The 20,886-nt window shown below is 39.1% G+C and overlaps 5 protein-coding genes, 1 long non-coding RNA gene and 2 other non-coding genes across 8 annotated transcripts; 5 read left to right on the forward strand and 3 right to left on the reverse strand.

The window, feature by feature from the left end:
• Positions 1-14: 14 nt before the first annotated feature.
• On the forward strand, positions 15-653 carry LOC132191830 (uncharacterized). Its single transcript, XR_009441300.1, has 3 exons — positions 15-226; positions 348-365; positions 460-653. It is a non-coding gene; the product is annotated as an uncharacterized LOC132191830 (long non-coding RNA).
• A 268-nt stretch (positions 654-921) lies between these two features.
• On the forward strand, positions 922-1,003 carry TRNAS-GCU (transfer RNA serine (anticodon GCU)). Its single transcript has one exon. It is a non-coding gene; the product is annotated as a tRNA-Ser (tRNA).
• Positions 943-2,629, reverse strand: LOC132162207 (uncharacterized). The gene is made up of 2 exons (XM_059572472.1): positions 2,506-2,629; positions 943-1,664 (listed from the first exon to the last, which is right to left on the reverse strand). The coding sequence occupies exons 1-2, from the start codon at positions 2,627-2,629 to the stop codon at positions 1,108-1,110; spliced, it is 681 nt and encodes a 226-aa protein (XP_059428455.1). The 3' UTR covers positions 943-1,107.
• TRNAS-GCU (transfer RNA serine (anticodon GCU)) lies at positions 1,734-1,815 on the forward strand. The gene has a single exon. It is a non-coding gene; the product is annotated as a tRNA-Ser (tRNA).
• A 2,228-nt stretch (positions 2,630-4,857) lies between the features above and the next one.
• Positions 4,858-6,657, reverse strand: LOC132191850 (uncharacterized). Its single transcript, XM_059606963.1, has 3 exons — positions 5,504-6,657; positions 5,347-5,426; positions 4,858-5,218 (listed from the first exon to the last, which is right to left on the reverse strand). Exons 1-3 carry the CDS (start codon positions 6,377-6,379, stop codon positions 5,125-5,127), a joined length of 1,050 nt encoding a protein of 349 aa, XP_059462946.1. The 5' UTR covers positions 6,380-6,657; the 3' UTR covers positions 4,858-5,124.
• Positions 6,658-7,567: 910 nt separating this feature from the next.
• Positions 7,568-13,797, forward strand: LOC132162208 (DNA-3-methyladenine glycosylase). Its single transcript, XM_059572473.1, has 7 exons — positions 7,568-7,605; positions 9,497-9,854; positions 9,995-10,066; positions 10,157-10,280; positions 11,308-11,378; positions 12,699-12,756; positions 13,021-13,797. The coding sequence occupies exons 1-7, from the start codon at positions 7,568-7,570 to the stop codon at positions 13,248-13,250; spliced, it is 951 nt and encodes a 316-aa protein (XP_059428456.1). The 3' UTR covers positions 13,251-13,797.
• A 21-nt stretch (positions 13,798-13,818) lies between these two features.
• On the forward strand, positions 13,819-15,030 carry LOC132162209 (uncharacterized). The gene has a single exon (XM_059572474.1). It carries the CDS (start codon positions 13,819-13,821, stop codon positions 15,028-15,030), a length of 1,212 nt encoding a protein of 403 aa, XP_059428457.1.
• A 1,533-nt stretch (positions 15,031-16,563) lies between these two features.
• On the reverse strand, positions 16,564-19,955 carry LOC132192298 (gamma-tubulin complex component 3). The gene is made up of 3 exons (XM_059607586.1): positions 17,515-19,955; positions 16,952-17,402; positions 16,564-16,857 (listed from the first exon to the last, which is right to left on the reverse strand). Exons 1-2 carry the CDS (start codon positions 19,785-19,787, stop codon positions 17,108-17,110), a joined length of 2,568 nt encoding a protein of 855 aa, XP_059463569.1. The 5' UTR covers positions 19,788-19,955; the 3' UTR covers positions 16,564-16,857; positions 16,952-17,107.
• Between the last annotated feature and the right edge of the window lie 931 nt (positions 19,956-20,886).

Raw genomic sequence — 20,886 nt, forward strand, 5'->3', positions numbered from 1 at the left:
TGAAGTTTTCGCTCTCTGCTTCACTTTTCTTGATTTAGACCGATCCATTTAGCTTATTAGGTTTGATCAGCAGCTCCTTGTTTTAAGATATATATGTTTATGTTGTCTATTGTCTAATTCCCACTAATTATTTCTTTGTTTTTGATCTGTCTATAATAGAGGCAAATTTTATTACGTGGATGTGAATAAGGTACCTCAAGCTCTAGTGAAGCGTGGAAACATCTCTGTATGTATAATTTTCACAGCATTCTTTTATTTGTGTTGTTATATGCCTTATCTTATATATATATTCCTGTGAGTCCATTATACGATTCTAATGGTGAGTTCTTTGTATTCTCTTTGCTCAGAAGATGCCAACAATTCAGGTATGTCCCAATATCTGAGATTTTGCCTTGTTTGTCGACATGAGAGATCCTTATAAAGGAAAAGTTACAAAGAGGTTGTATGAATCTATTGCAGCTATGGAAAGATGGAGAGATGAAAGCAGAAGTAATTGGAGGGCATAAGGCATGGCTTGTGATCGATGAAGTTAGAGAAATGATCCAAAAGTTTGTCTAATGATCCAAATTTCTTGTATATAGGCTTTTTTTTTTCTGCTCTTTTATCATGCAGTCATGCGTACATCATATATATAGCAGAGCAATATTTCGTTTCATCTGGTCCATAAATTTTGAGCTTTGGAGGGATAAGCCAACTAATTGTTGCATGCCATGTCACGTTATGGACCATTTTGGGAATTTCAAATTTGAGATGTAGCAACTAGAAAACTTGTTTATAATTGGGGTTAGAATGGTTTTAATTTGTTTTGGCAAAAGGTTAAAAATCAACCGCCGTAATTAACTGTATTTTAAGCTTCAAAGGCAAGTGTACAGCCATTTATAAAGTATCCAAAATGTTTGAAAACAGAGAGATCATGACAACGTCGCTTTGGCCGAGTGGTTAAGGCGTGTGCCTGCTAAGTACATGGGGTTTCCCCGCGAGAGTTCGAATCTCTCAGGCGACGATTTCAATTTTGTTTTTTCGTTTTACTGTTTTACTGTTTTTTCTTTGCTAATCCTCGCATTGCTCTGCGTAAAACCCTTCTACCGATTCTCATCCATCAGAATCTCATACAGAGTACCCCGCTCTACAGCTAAACTTCTCCGTCAAAGTTATCGTCTTGAACCCCTTCTTCTTCGCCTTCTTCTTCTTCTCCACCACCGGCTCCTTTGGCTTCGCCGTGGTCGCCGCCGCAGGAGAATCCGCGGGCTGAGCCTTGGGCGCGACCTTCTTGATCTCCAAATCTTCCTTGGCAGGCCCACCTTTAGCCATGCTCTCCACGTAGACCCTGACCTTCACCAAAATCAAGGGCTTCCCTTTGGCCAGCATGGCCTCCTTGAGCCTCTTCCCAATGGGTCCCTCGTCCTTGACCGAGACCCTCAGGTCCGGGTCCTCGTCAGCGTTCTCGTCGGCGATGTAGGGGATCTCGACAAGCCCATCGGCCTTGAGCAAGGACTTGCCGTCGGCGTCCTTGGCCTCGCCTTCCCAGGCGAGCGTAAGGCTGATCTCGTAGCCGGGGATGATCTTCCCCTTGCGCACGTTGACGTAGGCCTCGCCCTCGACCTTGTCGACCTTCTTGGTCTTGATGTAGAGGCCCCTCTCGCCGTAATTAACTGTATTTTTAGCTACAAAGGCAAGTGTACAGCCATTTATAAAGTATCCAAAATGTTTGAAAACAGAAAGATTATAACAACGTCGCTTTGGCCGAGTGGTTAAGGCGTGTGCCTGCTAAGTACATGGGGTTTCCCCGCGAGAGTTCGAATCTCTCAGGCGACGATTTCAATTTTGTTTTTTTCGTTTTACTGTTTTACTGTTTTCCTGTTGAAATCCCCGCCGAGGCTGAATAGAAGATTTTTTGGGTTTAAATTACCCCTTTCTCGAGCATTTCCTACAAAGACATCGTGGCTCTTGCAATTTGCTGCCAATGAATGGCACTCTCTTTAAAGAATTTGTGTACCCTTTTTCTCAGTTCAGTAGAAATGGTAGAGATGCATGGCGCCGCCTCTGCTCTGCTCGTGGCGATGGCAAAGGCAATAAGAGTCACTTTCATCCACCAATGCAAAGTAAGTCAAATGAAGTACCTAAACAAGTGCATATGGGTTGTAATTAGTGAATTTCTTCCTGTGGCTGTGAGGAGTAGAGATTTACGGGCGTCATACATTTATAATATTTTTTTAATTAAAGAAGAGAAACATTATAGGAGAATCCAAATTTGAGATATTAGCACCAAATTTGAGTCATTAGCTCCAAATTTAGGATGATTGAATCCCTTTAGGGTGATACCATCCCTAAAGGGTTAACTTTCTACCCCTAGGTTTTAATTTTGAATTCAAAATTAAGTTTTAAAGCATTAGAAACTAAATATTAACTCATAGAAATTTAACTAAAAAAAAAAAAAAAAAAAACCAAATGGGGGAAGAGAGAGATTTCTACAATTTTTTTTTTTTTAATAAAGCCACGTCAAACTTTGGCAAACATTTGTCTGACTCTTGACAGCCAGATAGAAGGACTCGGCTGTGAGTACTTGGAGTTGGAGAGGAGGGAAGAGCTCCGTCTCCTCTCTCCTCCTCCCGCAGAGCTCCCCCTCCATTTTTCATTTTCCATTTTATTTCTTTTGGATTTTCCTTGTAATTAGCACTAGTTTGGAACTTTTCTGTGTTCACACCATGATATGCAATGGAAATCTCATATTAATTAAAAAAAAAAAAAAAAAAGTGCATATGGGGGGGCCACGAAGAGTATCTCAACGGCATGATTCTCATCGTTGTTGAGAATAATCTTTTATAACTCCACTCTAAAAGCAAGCGAATGCTGCATCAATAAATCAAAGAGACCCCCCTCACTTTCTCAAAAGCCCTTCAAGGACTAATTGTTTTGAGTAATTTTGGGTTTATTGTTAATGATTTCATTCATACACCTTTTGAAATAAATTTCTCTTTATACTCAACTCAAGTGCTCCACTGAGTAATATAACATAAAGCACTCATAGGCCATAGCATTATTGAACACAATGTGTGTTCACCTTTTCCTCATTCACACACTCATAATTAGTCACCTCAAATATCCATGGATGCCTAGAGAGCAGAAATGTACCACGATTTCAATGAAATTCGTGTTCTAATAGCTAGGTAATCACTCAAAACACTTTCTTTTACATTTAGTTCAAATAGCATCAATAATGGGAGACTTATTATTATCTAAATGCAATAAAAAGGTAGCAATCGTGTTCATAGAACTCTTGTCACTCTATATCAACACACATAACAAGGCACCTTAGGGGTGAAAGTCATTAGTCTTTGTTGCACATTACAGTATAGATGAATTTTCTCATTGTTTCAACTTCCAACCAGTCCCACCTGTGTCTTTCCAGAGAAAGCAAACAAACCCTACACCTATTTGTCCCAACCTTCTTGCCCAGTTGCTTGGGCTTTGTTTAATAACCACTATTTGATTCATGTCATAGATTTCTCTTTAACAACCTCTCCCCAAGTCTTAATAAACTACACCCTAACAAGTTTGGATGCATAAGATATGGTAGTATAATCCATGAATATGCATAATAATCATATCACCTTCAATAGATATGATTATGTCTTTTACATAATCGTCCTGCATAAATTACATTTTACATATCCTGCCTCCACTTGATCTCAAAACCATATCTCTCAAATGTTCAAGCTTCTAATACTAGGTGAAGCTTTGCCTAAACAGTGCCCTCAAAACTTTCCCCCAATTGGAACACAAACCATCCAGGACAAATGCATGATGGAAACCATAAAAGATAAACAACACTGAAGATTTTAAGCATTCGATCTCCCTTTCCCTCTCTCTTCCTCCCCCTCCCCCTCCCCCACAAGAAGAAAAAAACCACAGAATAAACAAACATCAATCATATCCCAACCAGTGAAGCAGCCTTGCAGTCAGAAATTTTCAAACACAAAAGGTTACCACCAGTGTCCTAAAAGGTTTCCCCAAGAACACACACCTAAACTACAGCATGAAGGTACACCAAGTGCCTTAAACATGGTTACCATCTCAAGTACTATATTAAAATTGACAATGTACCGCCACAAGGAGACTCATAACACATATTTACCACCAAAAACTACTTGTCAAAAATATTTTACCACCAAAAACCACAAGGCAATATATATTACCATTCAACTAAGCCTTAAACCCAACAACCTCACTGGAAAATTTTTATAGGAGGAAAAAAACAAGCTGGCTTAATGAAAGTCCTTCTCTTAGTCGCAAGAGACTTTCCAATCATCCCCAACTCAACCAGCATCCATCAGACTAAGATAGTACTACACTTGCAACACCCCCTTTATCTACCATTCAAGTATAGATCCATTGGCCAAACCAACCACATTGTTTGAACAACCTCCTCAAAATCTCTCTGATTTATCGAGCACCAAAGCCAAAATCTCATCAAAAGTTCATCTCAAGAATGAGTTTAAGATTTACTCTTATCAAAAGTTAAGCTCAAGATTGAGTTAAAAATTTACTGCCGGTGGAGAGCCTTAGCTAACGGGATTTAACAGACCTATAAAAATTTATTTCTTTGTTAAACACAACAAGCCATGGTATGAAAATCGAATTTCATACTACGTACCAACCATAAATCATTAAAAGATGATTGCAAAATATTAGAATTGCTCAATAACATTAATAGTAATGACCAACAATAACAAAAGAAATTCATATGTAACAGAAACCTCATGGTTTTCTCTTACCAAACGTGGCAAAAAGGCACTACTGTATTCCAATATCATGAATGCAGTACAAGACATAACAACATGATGGACAACACCAAAGTAGCCAGAAGCATAATCTTAATAAGACACATCTCTCCCATTGACACCAAATTTCTAAGTTCAACTATGAATTTCTTATACTGAAAACACAAAAGGAGTGATGGTTCAGTTCGAAAGACAGTCTAGACGCAAACCACCCAATCAAGACATTCCACAACATTTAACAATGTGTCAATTAATCCGAACATTTTCAGTCATATTTCATTGCTGGGAAAAGAGCGACATCGACTAAAATTATACACTTGACCCACATTCTATCTCAAAAATCTCATATACCAAAACTAAAAACTGCCCGTATCTTGTTGAAAATAAGATCCCGCCATCCCCTCTCGGTGTTCTCCACCACAGTCGAATTCCCATATCTGCAAACAAAAGCAAATCAAAACACAAGACAATCAGATCACCATCAGAGAAAAGAAAAACAATAAACCTCCGACACAACCGACCAATGAAAGATAAACTCAAACGAACCCATCAAACCAAACCCCACCTGTCTTCCTCAGGGACATCGGTATGCGTCAGCTTGACAACGGTAAGCCCAGGTTCCGGCTCATCCAAAGCGAGTCTCACCTGCAACATTCATCAAAAACCCAGTCACTAAACCAATTCTCATCAATCAGTCATAACCTAATCAAACGAAAACTCACCGTGGAATGAATGCCATCGGCCCAGTTCCCGAACCTCCACTTCTGCACAATCAATTTCCCATCCTGCAACTCCACATTGGTCCCAGTCACCGACCCATCAAAGATACTAAACTCCCCACCCACCTCTTTGCTAATCCTCGCATTGCTCTGCGTAAAACCCTTCCACCGATTCTCATCCATCAGAATCTCATACAGAGCCCCCGCTCTACAGCTAAACTTCTCCGTCAAAGTTATCGTCTTGAACCCCTTCTTCTTCGCCTCCTTCTTCTTCTCCACCACCGGCTCCTTTGGCTTCGCCGTGGTCGCCGCCGCCGGAGAATCCGCGGGCTGAGCCTTGGGCGCGACCTTCTTGACCTCCAAATCTTCCTTGGCAGGCCCACCTTTAGCCATGCTCTCCACGTAGACCCTGACCTTCTCCAAAATCAAGGGCTTCCCTTTGGCCAGCATGGCCTCCTTGAGCCTCTTCCCAATGGGTCCCTCGTCCTTGACCGAGACCCTCAGGTCCGGGTCCTCGTCAGCGTTCTCGTCGGCGATGTAGGGGATCTCGACAAACCCATCGGCCTTGAGCAAGGACTTGCCGTCGGCGTCCTTGGCCTCGCCTTCCCAGGCGAGCGTAAGGCTGATCTCGTAGCCGGGGATGATCTTCCCCTTGCGCACGTTGACGTAGGCCTCGCCCTCGACCTTGTCGACCTTCTTGGTCTTGATGTAGAGGTCCCCCTCGCCGTCGAGGACGGTGAGATCCGAGAGGAGCTTGGTCAAGAGGTTTCTTGACCATTCGATGCAGTCTGTCTCGGCCCAGTGCCAGTTGTGGACGTTGGCGCCGTCAGGTCTGTCCTCCACGATCCATCTCTTGTCGCCCTCGCCGTACTTGGCCATTGCCCAATGCTACAGAGCCCCAAAAACAAGGAACAAAAAGATAAGCAAACGCTGAGAGAGAGAGAGAGAGAGGTGGGAGAGTGAGGGAAAGTGGAGGAGAAAAATAGAGGGGGTTGGAAATTGTCTGGAGGGTTCCGAGCTTGGAAGGGTCTAGAACATTGAGCAATTGAGTTGGAGAAAGAATTTGGAAGGCTCTGGAGTCTATAGACGTTAAAGAACACCGCTGCTTTTGGAGATTGCGGTTAGCAGGATTTAGCTGGGAAGGCAGGCCGGGTAGGGAAGTTGAGAAACAAAAGATTGAAGATAGAGATACTCTCGTTGTGCCTTTCGATTCTGGGCCTTTTTTCCGGTGGGCTTGAGAGTTGGCCTTGTTTATGACCATTCATGGGGATGGCCTAACTCCATTTTGAAACAGCAGGCTATGGTTTAAGGCTTTAAGCCTTACTAGCATGTGACTTTAGCTTCATAAAGGGTAGTATTCAACCCATTAAATTAAAATAAAGAATTTAATAGGGGTAAAAAGGTAAGCGGCTATTAATCGCCCGCTAACCACACTAACCGTTAACCGCTAACCACTTTTGAACGGTTGAAAAAAATCGTTAACCGCCTAGGCGGTTACGGTTAACAGTTTTAGGTTTTGAAAAAACCGCTAACTGCAAACAATTAACCACTAACTGTCTTTATATATATGAAATGACATCGTTTTTGTGTTTAAATATATAAAAATCTAAAAATGATGTCGTATGTAGTAAGGTGTTATCATATTACCATAAAAACGACGTAGTTTTGGGTTTTTTTTTTTTTTTTTAATTCACTTTTTTATTTTAGAATTTTTTTCTTTAAAAAACGGTTAGCTGCTATTAAGGTTATTAACAGTTAACCGCCGGTTAATCACATAAGCAGTTAGTGGATTTTACAAACCGCCTAGGTAGTTACGCTTATCGGTTATAGCCAATAACCGTTAACCGTAACCGCTTTTTCACCCCTAGAATTTAATTTAGAGTAATGTTACATACTTATTTCATATCTCATCTATATATCATTGGATTGATGTGACAGTATCCTTCAACCTTCAGATCATCAGCTTTTATTAAAAAATTAAATTAAAAAATAATAATAATAAAATTCAAGAGCTTATATGAGCACAGCCACATGAGCCCAATTGTAAAGTAGTGTTGGATATCTATCATGGGTTTCACTCAAATCAATGACCTGATCAATAATAAGTAATAACTACATCCACCAAAATCTCATATAAAGAGACAAACGCTCCCAAGATCTTTCGATTTTGATATTTTAGCTAAGATTCAATCTCTCCCGCCACATAAAACGAGGAGCAACTATAGAGACTAGTTACAACAGATATTATTAAAGATGATATTGCATCAAGTGCAAAAAAAATAAAAGAAAATTGTCCTATCACTTTATTTCAATCCGAAAAGCATGCTAATTAAAGCATCAAAGTGTTTTTAGTTCCTCGAGGCTCAAAAGTCGACAGATCTGGTGATGACTTTATTTATTTGGCAAGTAGCCTATTGTCGGTCCGGACCAACCATATGGTTTCCTTATCCACATTTTTTTATCTTTTGCATATTTGTAGCAAATTTTGTTTAAAAGAAAAAGGCTAGTGCTATAGAAGAAACAAAACGTTGTCGTGTTTTCACATGCATTCAAAGTGTCTGTTTTCATTGTAAAAAACAGTTTTCACTGTTTCGCATATCATATATTTGGTTAAGCTCTCCCATGGAATGTTGAAGAGGAAGCTTTGGAGCCCTCTCTCCAAAGCTCTACGCCATGCTCTCCCTTCGGCCCCTTTCTTCCCAACCTATATATTCCACTTCACAATTTCACTCTCCCACTCACCATTTCTCACCCTCACATCCACCTTTGATTTCAACATAAAGTTCATAAATTTCGATTTGGAACTTTCTTAGAATATCTCATAAATTTCAATTTTATCGAATAACTAAGTAATGTGAGAAACTTAATATTCATGACTATCTTTAAAAATCATTAATTATATTTTTATTAAGGTGCTGGAATTGGGGTCCTGGCTAGACCCGCCGCTGGGTGTAGGCCAGACCCACGCCTGGGTTTGAACTAGACCTACAGTGCACGGTCTGGGTCGTCCAACTTGGGTCTCTCACAGGCAGCTGATCTCAATTTTTTTGTCTCTTTCCTTTCCACGTTAGTTTGTAAGGATTTATTTGTAAAAGCTTTCGTAAGTGTAGCAATTCTCATTTTTTTATTACAATCATTTACAAACTAACGTTGCAATTGATTCCCTTTTTCCCCTCCCTGCATTGATTAAAAAAAAAAAGAAAAAAAAGTGGCAATTGATATTATGTAATTTATGTGGCACATTGATTAGATGGTGTTTTTGACTTTTTGGTTGAGAAAGACTTGATATACACATAAAATTAGATCAAATTAGTTCAAATCTAAAACATTATCCCAAAATGCATTGTCAAACAAACGAGGTATAGTAGGGGTGTTAACCCAGTCTGATTTCTCGGCTTTTGGCCAAAATTGGAAATCGGAACCGGGGTACCCCAGTTCTCAGTTTTGAGAAACTGGAACTGGAACTGGGACCCCGGTCCGGTAATCAGTTTTTTTAAAAAATTAGTTTTTAGGCTTATTTTAGGTATTGGGCCTAAAATAAGCCTTTTTTTTTTTTTTTTTTTTTTCATAAGTTGACCCATTTTTTTACAAAATCTATTAGTCTCTTTGTCTAAATTAAAGAGGCTTTGTTATGATTGTTCCAAATAATTAAAAAATAAACCTAAAAAATCAATGTTTTTGCCTATTTGTGCCTTAGAAATAAAAATTTAATTTTTTAAAATACCCTAAACCTAAACTTAAGTGTAAAATATATATATAAAATGAACACTCGGTTCCGATATTCCTGGTAAAAATCGGGTACCAGAACTAGAGTACCTAATTTTTGGATTTTTCAAACCGAAACCGAAACCGGGACCCCAGTTTTTCAATTTTCGGTTTTCCGGTTTTTCGATTCTAATTTTTCGGTAATTTTTGACACCCCTGAGGTATAGTGTTAGGTGACTATGACATTAGATACCATCTATAAACAAAATCCCCGCCAAAATCCCCGATCAGACCAAGTGCCCAGACCACTCCTCTCTTTCTTCAACAGCTCCCCTTTGGCTTCCACGGCCACGAAATGAACAAAACGCAGCGTTTCAAACGAGTGGCGAAACACAAGCGACCGATTTCGACGAGCGAAGCCGAGGACGACGTCGTCGACCATGAAACCCGGCCGAGTCACCGCTCCAAAACACTGAGTTTTCGGGTCAAACCCAAACCCAAATCGAACTCGTTTCCAATCCCAGACCTCTCATTTGACAGAATGACAATCCTGTCTCCCGAGTTCTGTCTGATCGACGCTCTCGATCTCGCGCCGCGTCTGCTCGGCAAGCATCTTAGGAGGGACGACGTTGTTCTTCGGATTACCGAGGTAATTTTCTTTCCTTGACTTCCGTTTGTTTCCCGAGAAAACGTTGGAAAACTCACTCTGTCATACCATTTTGTCTTTCTTCCTGAAAATTGAAGCAATGTTTCGATACAACGTAATATACATTCGTTAGTACATGGCAGGTCGAAGCTTACAGACCAAACGATTCGGCATGTCACGGTCGATTTGGAATTACAGCGAGAACAGCCCCAGTTGTAAGAACACGCTTCCCAGAGCATTCTGCATTGACTAAAAATTTCAAGCTCGTTTTCTTTTTTCCTTTATGTAATTCTTGTAAATTGTAGTTTGGAAGAGGAGGGCATGCATATGTGTATCTGTGCTATGGTCTCCATACAATGCTGAATGTTGTGGCTGACAAGGAAGGAGTTGGGGCTGCTGTCTTAATACGATCTTGTGCTCCCATAAGTGGTAATCATTTTCAAAGCTATGCTTCTTGTAGCTTTATTATCATTGGCTAGGTTTAAGCTTGTGTTGTTCTAACTTGTAATCATCCTATTCTATCACCGCTATTATTTATACATTTTTAGTCGATTGCGTCTATGGCAGGCAAATATCATGCCCTCCTTTGGTCACCCTTAAGACAAATTTACAACCCACCAATCCAATTTGGAAATTGTTAGGTATTCAGACACCTTGGGGAGTTGTCGACTGGGTAAGAAGATCAAGAACCCTACATAACTCCAACATGAACCCTGGTTTGGATATCACTTGTTAGGCAATGAAACAAAATTTGGGGAACTCTTAAGTGAGAAGATGATATGAATGTCGGGACACCAATTCAATCCAAAAGTTTTAAGTCTACAGGTTTGGGTTAAGAATGTTATATTAACCACATACTTTTGTTGTTATTACTCAATGTGAGATTTCATCACATGTGAAACTCTGACAGTAATTGATCAAATACTCACAAATATGCACCCCGATTTCGTGGAGATGATTATCCAAATCTTTTAGTTAGTTTCCATACTATTTCGATAAAGAAATACATTAAAAGAGAGATTATTTGAAGAGTTGGGTTGGCTACTTAAAAGCCTAGTTCACTTACTGTAGAAAGTAACCAAATTTATCTGTGGTGGTGCTTTTCCGAATAAAATTTACATGGGAGGAAAGAATGTTACTACCTGAATCCTAATTGAAGCTTCAACTTTTGGAATGAGACTTGTGCAGCAACACTTTGCAACAATATGGAGATTTTAGAATTGTAGAGGAGAAAACAAAACAATTATTAATATCCTTGTTACTTGGATTTCAGCTGTTAACTAACTTTTTGCTTATTAATTTTTCTTCTCCCTTTTGTTCCTTGGATGTACATTGCATAAACTTGCACAAGGACAAGGAACCTTTGTTCTATCCTTATGTAGTCTATCTTTTTTTGTAAAAAGATCTTGCTACTATTTCTAAAAGGGCATCTTTATCATCATTAATAACATCATAGGATTGGACACCATTCAGCACCGTCGAGGTCAGAAAACTGACAAGCCTGTTCTTCTTACTGGACCTGGAAAGGTCAGTTTTTTTTTTTTTTTTTTGTATATTTTATTTAACAGGTCACAAGTTTGAAATAAAGGCTAATCTTTGCTGTGGATCAGTCAGTGGAGTACTGTTAAGTCAATATATGTGAAAATCTGTGAATACATATATCTGTGACTACATATATTTGGCATTAAATGCGTATGGAATCTGTAATTAAATCTGCCTGATTATTGGTAGAAAATGTGCCTTATTAATTAGAGAAATTCTTTGAATTGGAACACTACAATTTTCAGATGAATATAATGTGATTGTAAGTAGCTATTCTAATTATTAACTTTTCTTATATGCAATTCCTTCTATAATACTGGCTTTCAGTAAATATGATGTGTTTAATCAATGCTTTTAGTTATGTGTCTGACACGATCATCTCTAATGAGTAATGAAATTGCCAAATGTTTTTCTGATATAGAAGGGGCAAAAGGCTGGAGAGTTTCACTGAGAAATGCAACTGAGGAAAGTAATTTCATTTACAACATGTATTAAAATTGACACTAGTGTTTAGTAGCATTGATATAACAGAACCATGAAACTTTTATGGGACACCCAAAAAAATACAATAAAAATAAAACCTAGAAATTTCAAGCGATCCATGACAGAGGGGTTGTGTGAGTCAAATCAGAAAAATTACAATGTTCACTTACAAAAAGAAGAAGAAGAGAGAATTACAGTGTTGAACAAAAGAAGTGTAATGTTAACACTGATCTCTGTATTCGCATTGCCATTGAGTAGCTGTGTTGTAGACCAAAAATTGCCATCAAAGAAGGCGGGATTAGGATGTTTATAAGCTTCTTTTTGCTTTTTACTTTTGTTAATCAAGTGGTTCTGGCCCTTTTGCTTGGAACTTCTCAAATATTAGTTTCACCATCTTATTTAAACTGAATGGATTATATAATTTAAGCAGGTCCAACTGCTGAAGTTACCCTCAGATTTGTAGCCGAGATTGACAAATATGATTATCAATGTATATAATTGTTATCCATAATATGATGAGCATTTGGAAGTTTCTCTCTTTTACTGGTTGAATGAGTCTGGAGCCATAGTAATAGCTGTCAGTAATGCCTTGCTCTTCGTAACATTAGAGGCTGTACTAGGAAGTTTGAGTTTATATAGAAATTGCAAAGTAACATAACTACATTTTTGAAAGTTGTTTGGCTGCCATGACATACTGGAAAAACTGATTATGGATGGACGACATGTTCTTGAAGGTCACTGAGTTAGTTTTGATGACTTTATATGCTGCTTTATCGGATTCTGGGTATTCAATTTCTTAATATCTATATTTCCCCATTTTAGATTGGTCAAGCTCTGGGTCTGTCAACAGAATGGTCTAACCATTGCCTCTATGCTCCTGGTAAGCTCTGAAGCTCACCGATTGTACCGAATTGAATCTTCATTTCATGTTCATGATTTAAATTTGGTACATCTAAAGGTCCATCTGAAATCAATATTAGCACGTCTTTTAAAAATTTAAATAATATAGAATCATGTATACCGTTAAATATATTAACTTTGACTATGAATAGAGAGTATCCTTATCTCTGATTGTACCTTTTGAACTTTGAACTTGATTAAAAGACTTTATGTAATTCTGAAACGAATAAAGGGTGTGGTGCAGGTGGTTTAGAACTCTTGGATGGTCCAGAGCCTGAAAAGATACTGATAGGTCCACGTGTTGGTATTGAATATGCTTTGCCTGAGCATGTCAATGCTTTATGGAGATTTGCCATTGCGGATACCCCTTGGATAAGTTCTCCCAAAAACACCCTGAGGTCGCCCCGATCTAATTGTCCATCACTGCAACTCCAAAATGGAGTGGGAAAGAAACCTCATCTCATGAGAATGTAAAATATGAAAATATGTAATATTTAAAGAAAAGAAAGATGTAGCTATACCCCTTTTTTGTTCTGGATTGGGTATACATATTTGTTTTAGAGAATAACTTCTAGAAGGACTTGGCACAAATCAAGTACTTCATGCCTTTCATTGAGAGGATAATACATTAGCATAGAACAACAAAAGTAAATATTGTGAAAACACTCCATCCCTTATCTACAAAATTCAAAAAAACCATGAAATAAATAAGAAATCAAAATAGAAAGACAAAGATTTGGTGTCCCAATTTTGTTATTTCAAGCTGATGTGTCATCCTCTTAATGGATGGCACAAAAGACTTGATTTGTACCAAGTTCTTATAAAATTTATTTTTGATATGAGATTCAATTTATTGTGGATAAACGATTTCTGCGATTAAAGAATCTTTTATAATTTGTTTTAAATTTTTTTGAAAGAAGTAGGTGCCGATATCCTAGGTTGTTTTTATCTTTGCTCTTGTTAGCTAAGAGACTTCTAAACCAATCATGATAACACAATAAAAGCCCTAGTGTTTCTTGAGTAGTAGGTCTGACCAATCTTCATGGAGCAGAGATCTCAAGAAGCTCCGACTCTTGGAGGGCATATCATATTCGATGGACATGACGAAAAGTTCCTAAGAGAAGTCTTTGAGGAACTGATTTCTCAAAGGTATGATGAAAAAAGAGCAGAGAGTGGAGAACATGATGAAACCAATGATTTCCTTCATCCAAACAACGAAGGCAGGGATTTCTCTGATAACTCTTCCACTGAATCCGAAGAAAACAGCAACGATGTCTCTGACCAGTCTTCCCAAGCATCTGATGAATACTCTTCCAATGAATCCAATGAAAGCATCTCTGATCAATCTTATGAAACATCTGATCAAAGAGATGATGATGGTGCATCCCCCGACTCCTTTGAACAGATTTATCATTGTCTCTCTCAGATTGAAAAGTCTCTCCCCGAAAATGGCGACAAAATCATAATGCCAACTTCAGCTCTCATGCATCTCCTCGGTCTCGAAATCCAGTACCCTACGCGGTTTGAAATCCGAAACGAATCTTCCGGGCGAGTTTCTCACTGTGGGGTCTTGGAGTTCACCGGCGAGGAGGACGCCGTCTTCTTACCAGGTTGGATGATGGAGAACATACAGCTGCAAGAGGGTGACCGTCTGATTGTGAAGAATGTGAGCCTTGAAAAAGGAACTCACATGAAGTTGCAGCCTCACACCACAGATTTCATTCACATCTCCAACATCAAGGATTTGCTGGAAGATATACTGAGGAACTTCTCTTGCCTGACAACTGGAGATAATATCATGATCAACCATAACAGCAAGAAGTTTTACGTCAATATAGTAGAGACCAAGCCTTCTGCTGCTATAAATATTATTGATACAGATTGTGAGGTGGAGTTTGCTCCTCCACTAGATTACAAAGAACCCGAAAAACCAGCACCAAAGAATGCAGCTCCGGTCAAAGATCAGAAACAGAAAGGGAAGTTCATACCATTCCAGGGGTTGGCGAGGCGGGTCGATGGGGAAAGTTCAGCAGAACCAGAATTATCTTCTTTCCTGAAACAGCAAGCATTGGATCCTGCAGATACAATGGCAGCTCGACCAAATTTAGGTTCGCACAGACTTGAAGGAAAACTAGTGTTTGGTTCCCGTGAAATCCAGCCAATGAAGAAGGTTTCAAAGGATGATGTTCAAGGAGAAGCACCTAAGAAAGAGGAACAACAATTTCGGCCATTCACAGGAAGAAGTATAAATTGACTGACTGATTTGATCTTATTTTCGGCCATTAAATTTGAATTTACTTTCATTCATCTATTTATTTGAGACTCTGCATGAAATTTCCTGTTGTAGATAAGCTGCATACTGTTTTGCCATATGCATCAATCCATTCCGATTCGGAAGCGATCTGTTACTGTGTCATCTTATTAGGAATAAAGAAAACATCTCTACATATTCAAAGTTTCATATCTATCGAGTTTTCAAGAGTTAAATTAATTCGAAAAAGAAAAAAAATATTCATCCCCATTTTGCAAGAACTCCAGTGAACAATTTTGTTTAAGATGAACAAGTTTTACACATGGGTTCCTCGCAGAATGAGAAGCCATTATAGAATGAAGCTAAAAGCAAATACAACCACTTGATCTCAGAACCCAACAATTCAGATTTTAGTGATGTGGGTGATCTAATGACCCCCAACAATGTCGCAAAATCCCTTCTACTTTCTTTGTTCCCATAGAAACGTATCTACTGGCATCATATCAATCCCAATCTCTGTTTTGGATAACTCCATTCAAGACTAACATGAACATACACATGCTTCAAATAAAGGTAAAAATCGTCAAACATACGTTTCCGAAAAGAAACAAACGAGCAATCTGAATACCAATGTGAGAATACTTCAAGATAGGTAAAAGTTGAGTTATAAAGTAAAAGAAATGATATTTAATACACTACTATACGACTGTCATACAACTAAAATTGCATGACTGTAAAAATTAGCCCTCTATTTTTCTTTTTACAGGCTTTTATTGATCCAAAAGCTGATTTTTACTGCCACATCATTTTAATTATATGATAGTCGTATAACATTACTCATGAAGCAAACTAACCAGGTAGAAATGGGCTGCAGTTCTAGCCGGTACGTAATATATGCAGTTCAGATGAGTACCTAAGAAATTAGAATGAGTTAAAATATACTAGCATTCTCAGTCTGTGGAAAAAATTAAAGACAGCAGAACCTGTTTCCAATTTTGACCAACTGGCGTGGCCAAGTTGATCTTTAAAGACCATTCTATCAATATATTTCTTGTTAAATTTGCTAGCATTCTCCAAGCCACACTGGTTCCATATAAACATATATGAGAGAACTTAACTAGCCAGGCCTTGACCAACAGTATCTACAAGAAAAAAGAAATACCCTCAACAGCATGAACAGAGGCCCTATTTCCATCCCCAAGTTCTCATGGCGAGGCCAAGGTAATTACTCTATAAAGCATAAAGTTAAATATACAAAGCAATAACACATCTCTTCCACTCTGCAATACCATCCACTTGGCTCCAAATAAAATTGTAATCCCCTCCCTTAATACCATTTAACAGGCACACACTTATAAACTGCACTAATTGTCAATTTCTTCATATAATGAGAACTCCAAAGATCCACCTCCACGATGAGAACATATACAGCATCACATGGCAAGCACAAAGGTTATGAAAAAGCCATGGTTTGTTTCTATGCCACAACACAACAATCTAAAGGACCAAGAAGAGAGAGTAATTGAAACGAAGAAGTAAAGGAAGATGCAAAACAATTGAGAGCCACACAGCCACAAGAAGTAAAGGAAGATACAAAACAATTGAGAGCCACACAGCCACACATTGCTTATCATTCAGCCAATAGAAATTTTATGGTACAAGTGTCCCAGCTCTGGATGCACAGCTTGCAGAAGCCGCAAGAAATCACCAAAAGCAAATCACCCCGATATCAAATACAAAACGTGTACACTACCACATTTCACACCCTGATATATACCTTCAAGTCAATTTACCTTCCACACAAGCCATCAGAAAAAAAGCAACCACCATCTGAAAATTAAAATATACCTGCATCAGAACCCCAAAAGATATTTTGAACCTTTACACAATTACAAAAATGAAAGGGAGCTAAGAGTTCCCATACCTAAGTTCAAGCAACTAGATATGAACTGGTACGTCCTGAGGTTAGCCGCCCCTGCATGATTGTTCAGTCACATGGCCAGGGGAAATTGCAAATTGAAGAACTTTCTTCATGCGTTCATTGTAGAAAATTTCCTTGAACAATGTGTTGACCTCTTTCCTATAAACTAGGACTAGACCGGCTATAAAATTCAGTGAAGTCAAGCCGGAACAAAAGGAACTTCAGATCGACATGTTGCTGCACAGGCAACTGAGAAAGGAAGCCCTCAAGCAGTGATGAATATTCCTTTGCTATTGCATCCAAATCTTGTCCCATATTTCGAAATAATTCACCAGCACGTTGTGTGAGGGCTTTCCTGCCATCACCTATCCAGGACCCAGGCTCTGACACTTTATCACTTAATTGCCTCTGTGATTTCCTCTTGTCTCGAGAGGGTAAAGAGGATTCCATAGTTCTGCGGCAAACATGCGATCCCATATATACTAGCTTAGCCAGATGAAATTCTTAAAATAGTAAACATTATTTTAGCCACAAATATAAGAATGATAATGCAGAAAAAACAATACCTTGCTTGCAACTCATAAATCCCTTCATATAATCGATCAGCATGACTTCGGAATCGCAATATAAGATCAAACAAGACAAAGAGTGACTTGCAAAGGGTCTGGGAACGTTCTCCAAGGAGGGATTTCTCAATAATTGAATGGAGATACTTCTCGTGTGCAGCAAGTAGATCATCAAGATCCTTTGCTACTTCCATTTCACTTGAAAAATTTGACCATGACACCTCCAAGACTTCAAACATTATATAATACTGCAAGTTTGTAACAAAATGATTCATGTCATCCCAAAGAACCTGGCATCGCCTCAATGATGAAAGCAACTGCAACTTAACTGCACGTTGCAGCTTAGTAAAGGAATGAGAAGTAATACAATTTGGTTTCATCGTCTTCCAGGCACCAATAAGTGCATGCTCCACCCGCCTAAGCTTCCACAGGAAATTAAAAATTTTTAAATACCTTGCCATAACAGACTCCGTAAACACGGTATCCAGTGGAACTCTTGCATCATATTCCAATGAGAATACATCCCAGCCTCTATCTCCTGTTCCATGTGGCATCATCTTAACCCTCAAACGATCCAGTATGTCAGGATCATCATATTGAGCATTAGAAGACCGGATTGCAGTTTCCAGCAAGCCAGCTAGTTTAAAAGTACTAATGGTGTTAGCAGGCTCTGAGAGCTCTGGCCCAACAATATCCATTAGATACTGAACAAAATCCCCTTGTCCAAGCAGTAAATATCGCTTAATTGCAAGACAATGTTCTTTGAACTTATACCGCTTGTACATAACATCCAACAAATGCTTATCAATCCTCTTTGCTGCTCCATCGATCAAAGACTCAAGGGCTTCGGTCTCACCATACCCCAGGCTCCCTCTTCTTGTTGTGGTCCCAGCGGCAGCAGCAGCTTCTGTTGCAGCATCAGCCCAACCATGATCCTCACAACAAACACGAAGAAAATTTATGGACTTACCAGTCCTTAAAATGCGCTGAGCAAGAGATTGTGAAATAAAAGAAGGAAGCATCCCAGCGTGGAGCCTGTAACCATCTCTCCAAAGAGACTCGGCTTTCACTGGCTGACCCACAACAAAAAATTCAGCAAAAATATCTTCCAACTCCCCTTCCAAAACCCAACTCCTCACCATCTCAAAAAGTGGAGAGCAAACCCGCCGGAGCAAACGCTTCATGAACTCGTGCACCAGCGGATCACCATGCTGAGCGTGCAAATGAATAGCCCCAGCCATTGCCCCACCCCTCAAAACCCTACACTTATCAACCAAAACAGCCATGAGCCTCATTTTCACCATCGGCTCTGCAAACCATACCGATAATCTCCTCAATGATAGATAATTCTCCGAGCTAACCTTCTCAGAAACCAATGGAATAGGATTCATCGACTGTGCTTCAAGCACTGCCAACAACTTATAGTACTCCGAAAGCTCGTCTTGCAATGCAGCACAAAAGGCCTGCCCAACGGTTCCCACATCCTCAGCCGGAAACCGATCCATACACTCCGAGATATACCCTTTAACCTTCCTAAACAACCAGCCCAATTCACAAAGCTTCCGGACAATAATCCGGGTCGCTCTTGGAACCTTAACCAAATCCGGTATAACATATCCATCAGCATTTTTATCGAATTTGACATACTTTCCATCAATTCCCTGACAAGCATACAACACATCTCTCACCAATACCTCTTCACACACCTCATTCTCTTCTTTAACCAAGTTCATGAACTCCCTAAACGCAATCTCACGCCGATTTTCTGGGTCTTTCGAGACCAACAAAACCCCATTTCTCCAACCCTTTTCTTTGCTCCCTAAACTACGCGAAACCCTCGAGTCGTGACCCGAATCGGCGTCGTTGAACGCCAAATTGGGCAACAAAGCCGAAGAATCCAACTGGTTCCTCGCGGCTTTTCGGTCCTCGGCAATGATTTTGAGTAAATATAGGACGGCCCACTTGTTATTGACGCTACCAGGGCCTGTTTTGGAGGCGAATTTGGTGCAAAGGTCAGCGAGAGTGAGGGCTTCAGAGGACTTACCTTGAGTGGCGAGGCGGCGCTTGATGGACTCGCCGATGGCGGCGGCGTCGGGCGCGACTGAGGGCGTCATTCGGCTGGAGAGTATGCGAAACGCGTAGCGTAGAGAGTTGCGGAAATCGGGGGAGTTGGGGTCAATGGGGTGCGAATCGGAGGTGGGGTTCTGGGAGAGCAAGCGTAGGACTAGCTCCTTGATCAGATCTGAGACCTTCTGTTGGTCTTCTTCTTCCATTGCTCGCTCTTTACACACTCGCACAGAGGGTTTTGTTGTTCTATTCGAAGGGAAAGGAGTGGGGTTTTGGGTATTTGGAGATTTGCATATAGGCGCGGAAATGGGGAGCTAGCTTTTTTGAAAGAGGCTCTGATCTGGGTCTGGGTCTGGGTCTGCTCTGGGTGTTGAAACTTGAAGGGCCACAATAGGTTTCTGCATTTGGCTAGTATAGAGTATTATCAAATAATCCAACAAAAAATCAAAATAATTATTATTATTTATAAATAAGTTGAACCTAATCCAAGAAAGTTATCCAATAATAAGGAAAATAGAATAGGATGGAATTCATTTGGCAACAATGGTTGGCCTTTCTTCGTTTTTTTTTTTTTTAGGCAAAATCCAATAAGGACTCTTTTATGTTTTTTTGGTGTTTTGATTCATATAATATAACCCTTTCTCAATTTGCTTAGAAAAAGAAAGTGGAATATGTATCCTTATAGAAAAAGCCAATATTCACTCGCAGTGGAAAAAAGCAAATGTTGTAAATGAACTCGGATAGAATTTTATGGGATAATATTCATTGATTTTCTTTAATGTATTTATACTCTAGAAAAATTTTCAAACTAACATAAAGTGCTAGAGAGTCAAACAAATAAACCATTGCCACGTTAGTTTAAAAAATTTTCTAAATTTATTTATTTGGCTCTTTTAGCATTTCTCTTATACAACTCTAGACTCTAGTCTCAACTCAACTTCCTTACTAACTTACAACAAAGCCGAAAACCTTAACATAATTACCATTAGAATTTCAAAGTAAATGGCCCATTAAAATTGACTTATTATAAGAAAAGCCCATTGATCCAATTAAGCTTGTTAAAGGCCAACTAACTTAATTGACTGATATATATATGTCAAAAAAATTAATAATAACATGTGTTGCATTTTTATTGGGTATGACGTAACAAAGTTACGGATTCTGTTAAGTTATTTAACGATAATTGATTCAAAGAGTGAACGGTTATTTTGGCATACCTTGAGGATCTATAAATTATTTTTTATAACACTACAATTTGTTATTTAGGCCAACTTTAAAGACTAATTTTACATTTATCCTTAATAT

This window comes from Corylus avellana, chromosome ca9, assembly GCF_901000735.1.
Source record: "Corylus avellana chromosome ca9, CavTom2PMs-1.0".
Classification (NCBI taxonomy): Eukaryota; Viridiplantae; Streptophyta; class Magnoliopsida; order Fagales; family Betulaceae; genus Corylus; species Corylus avellana.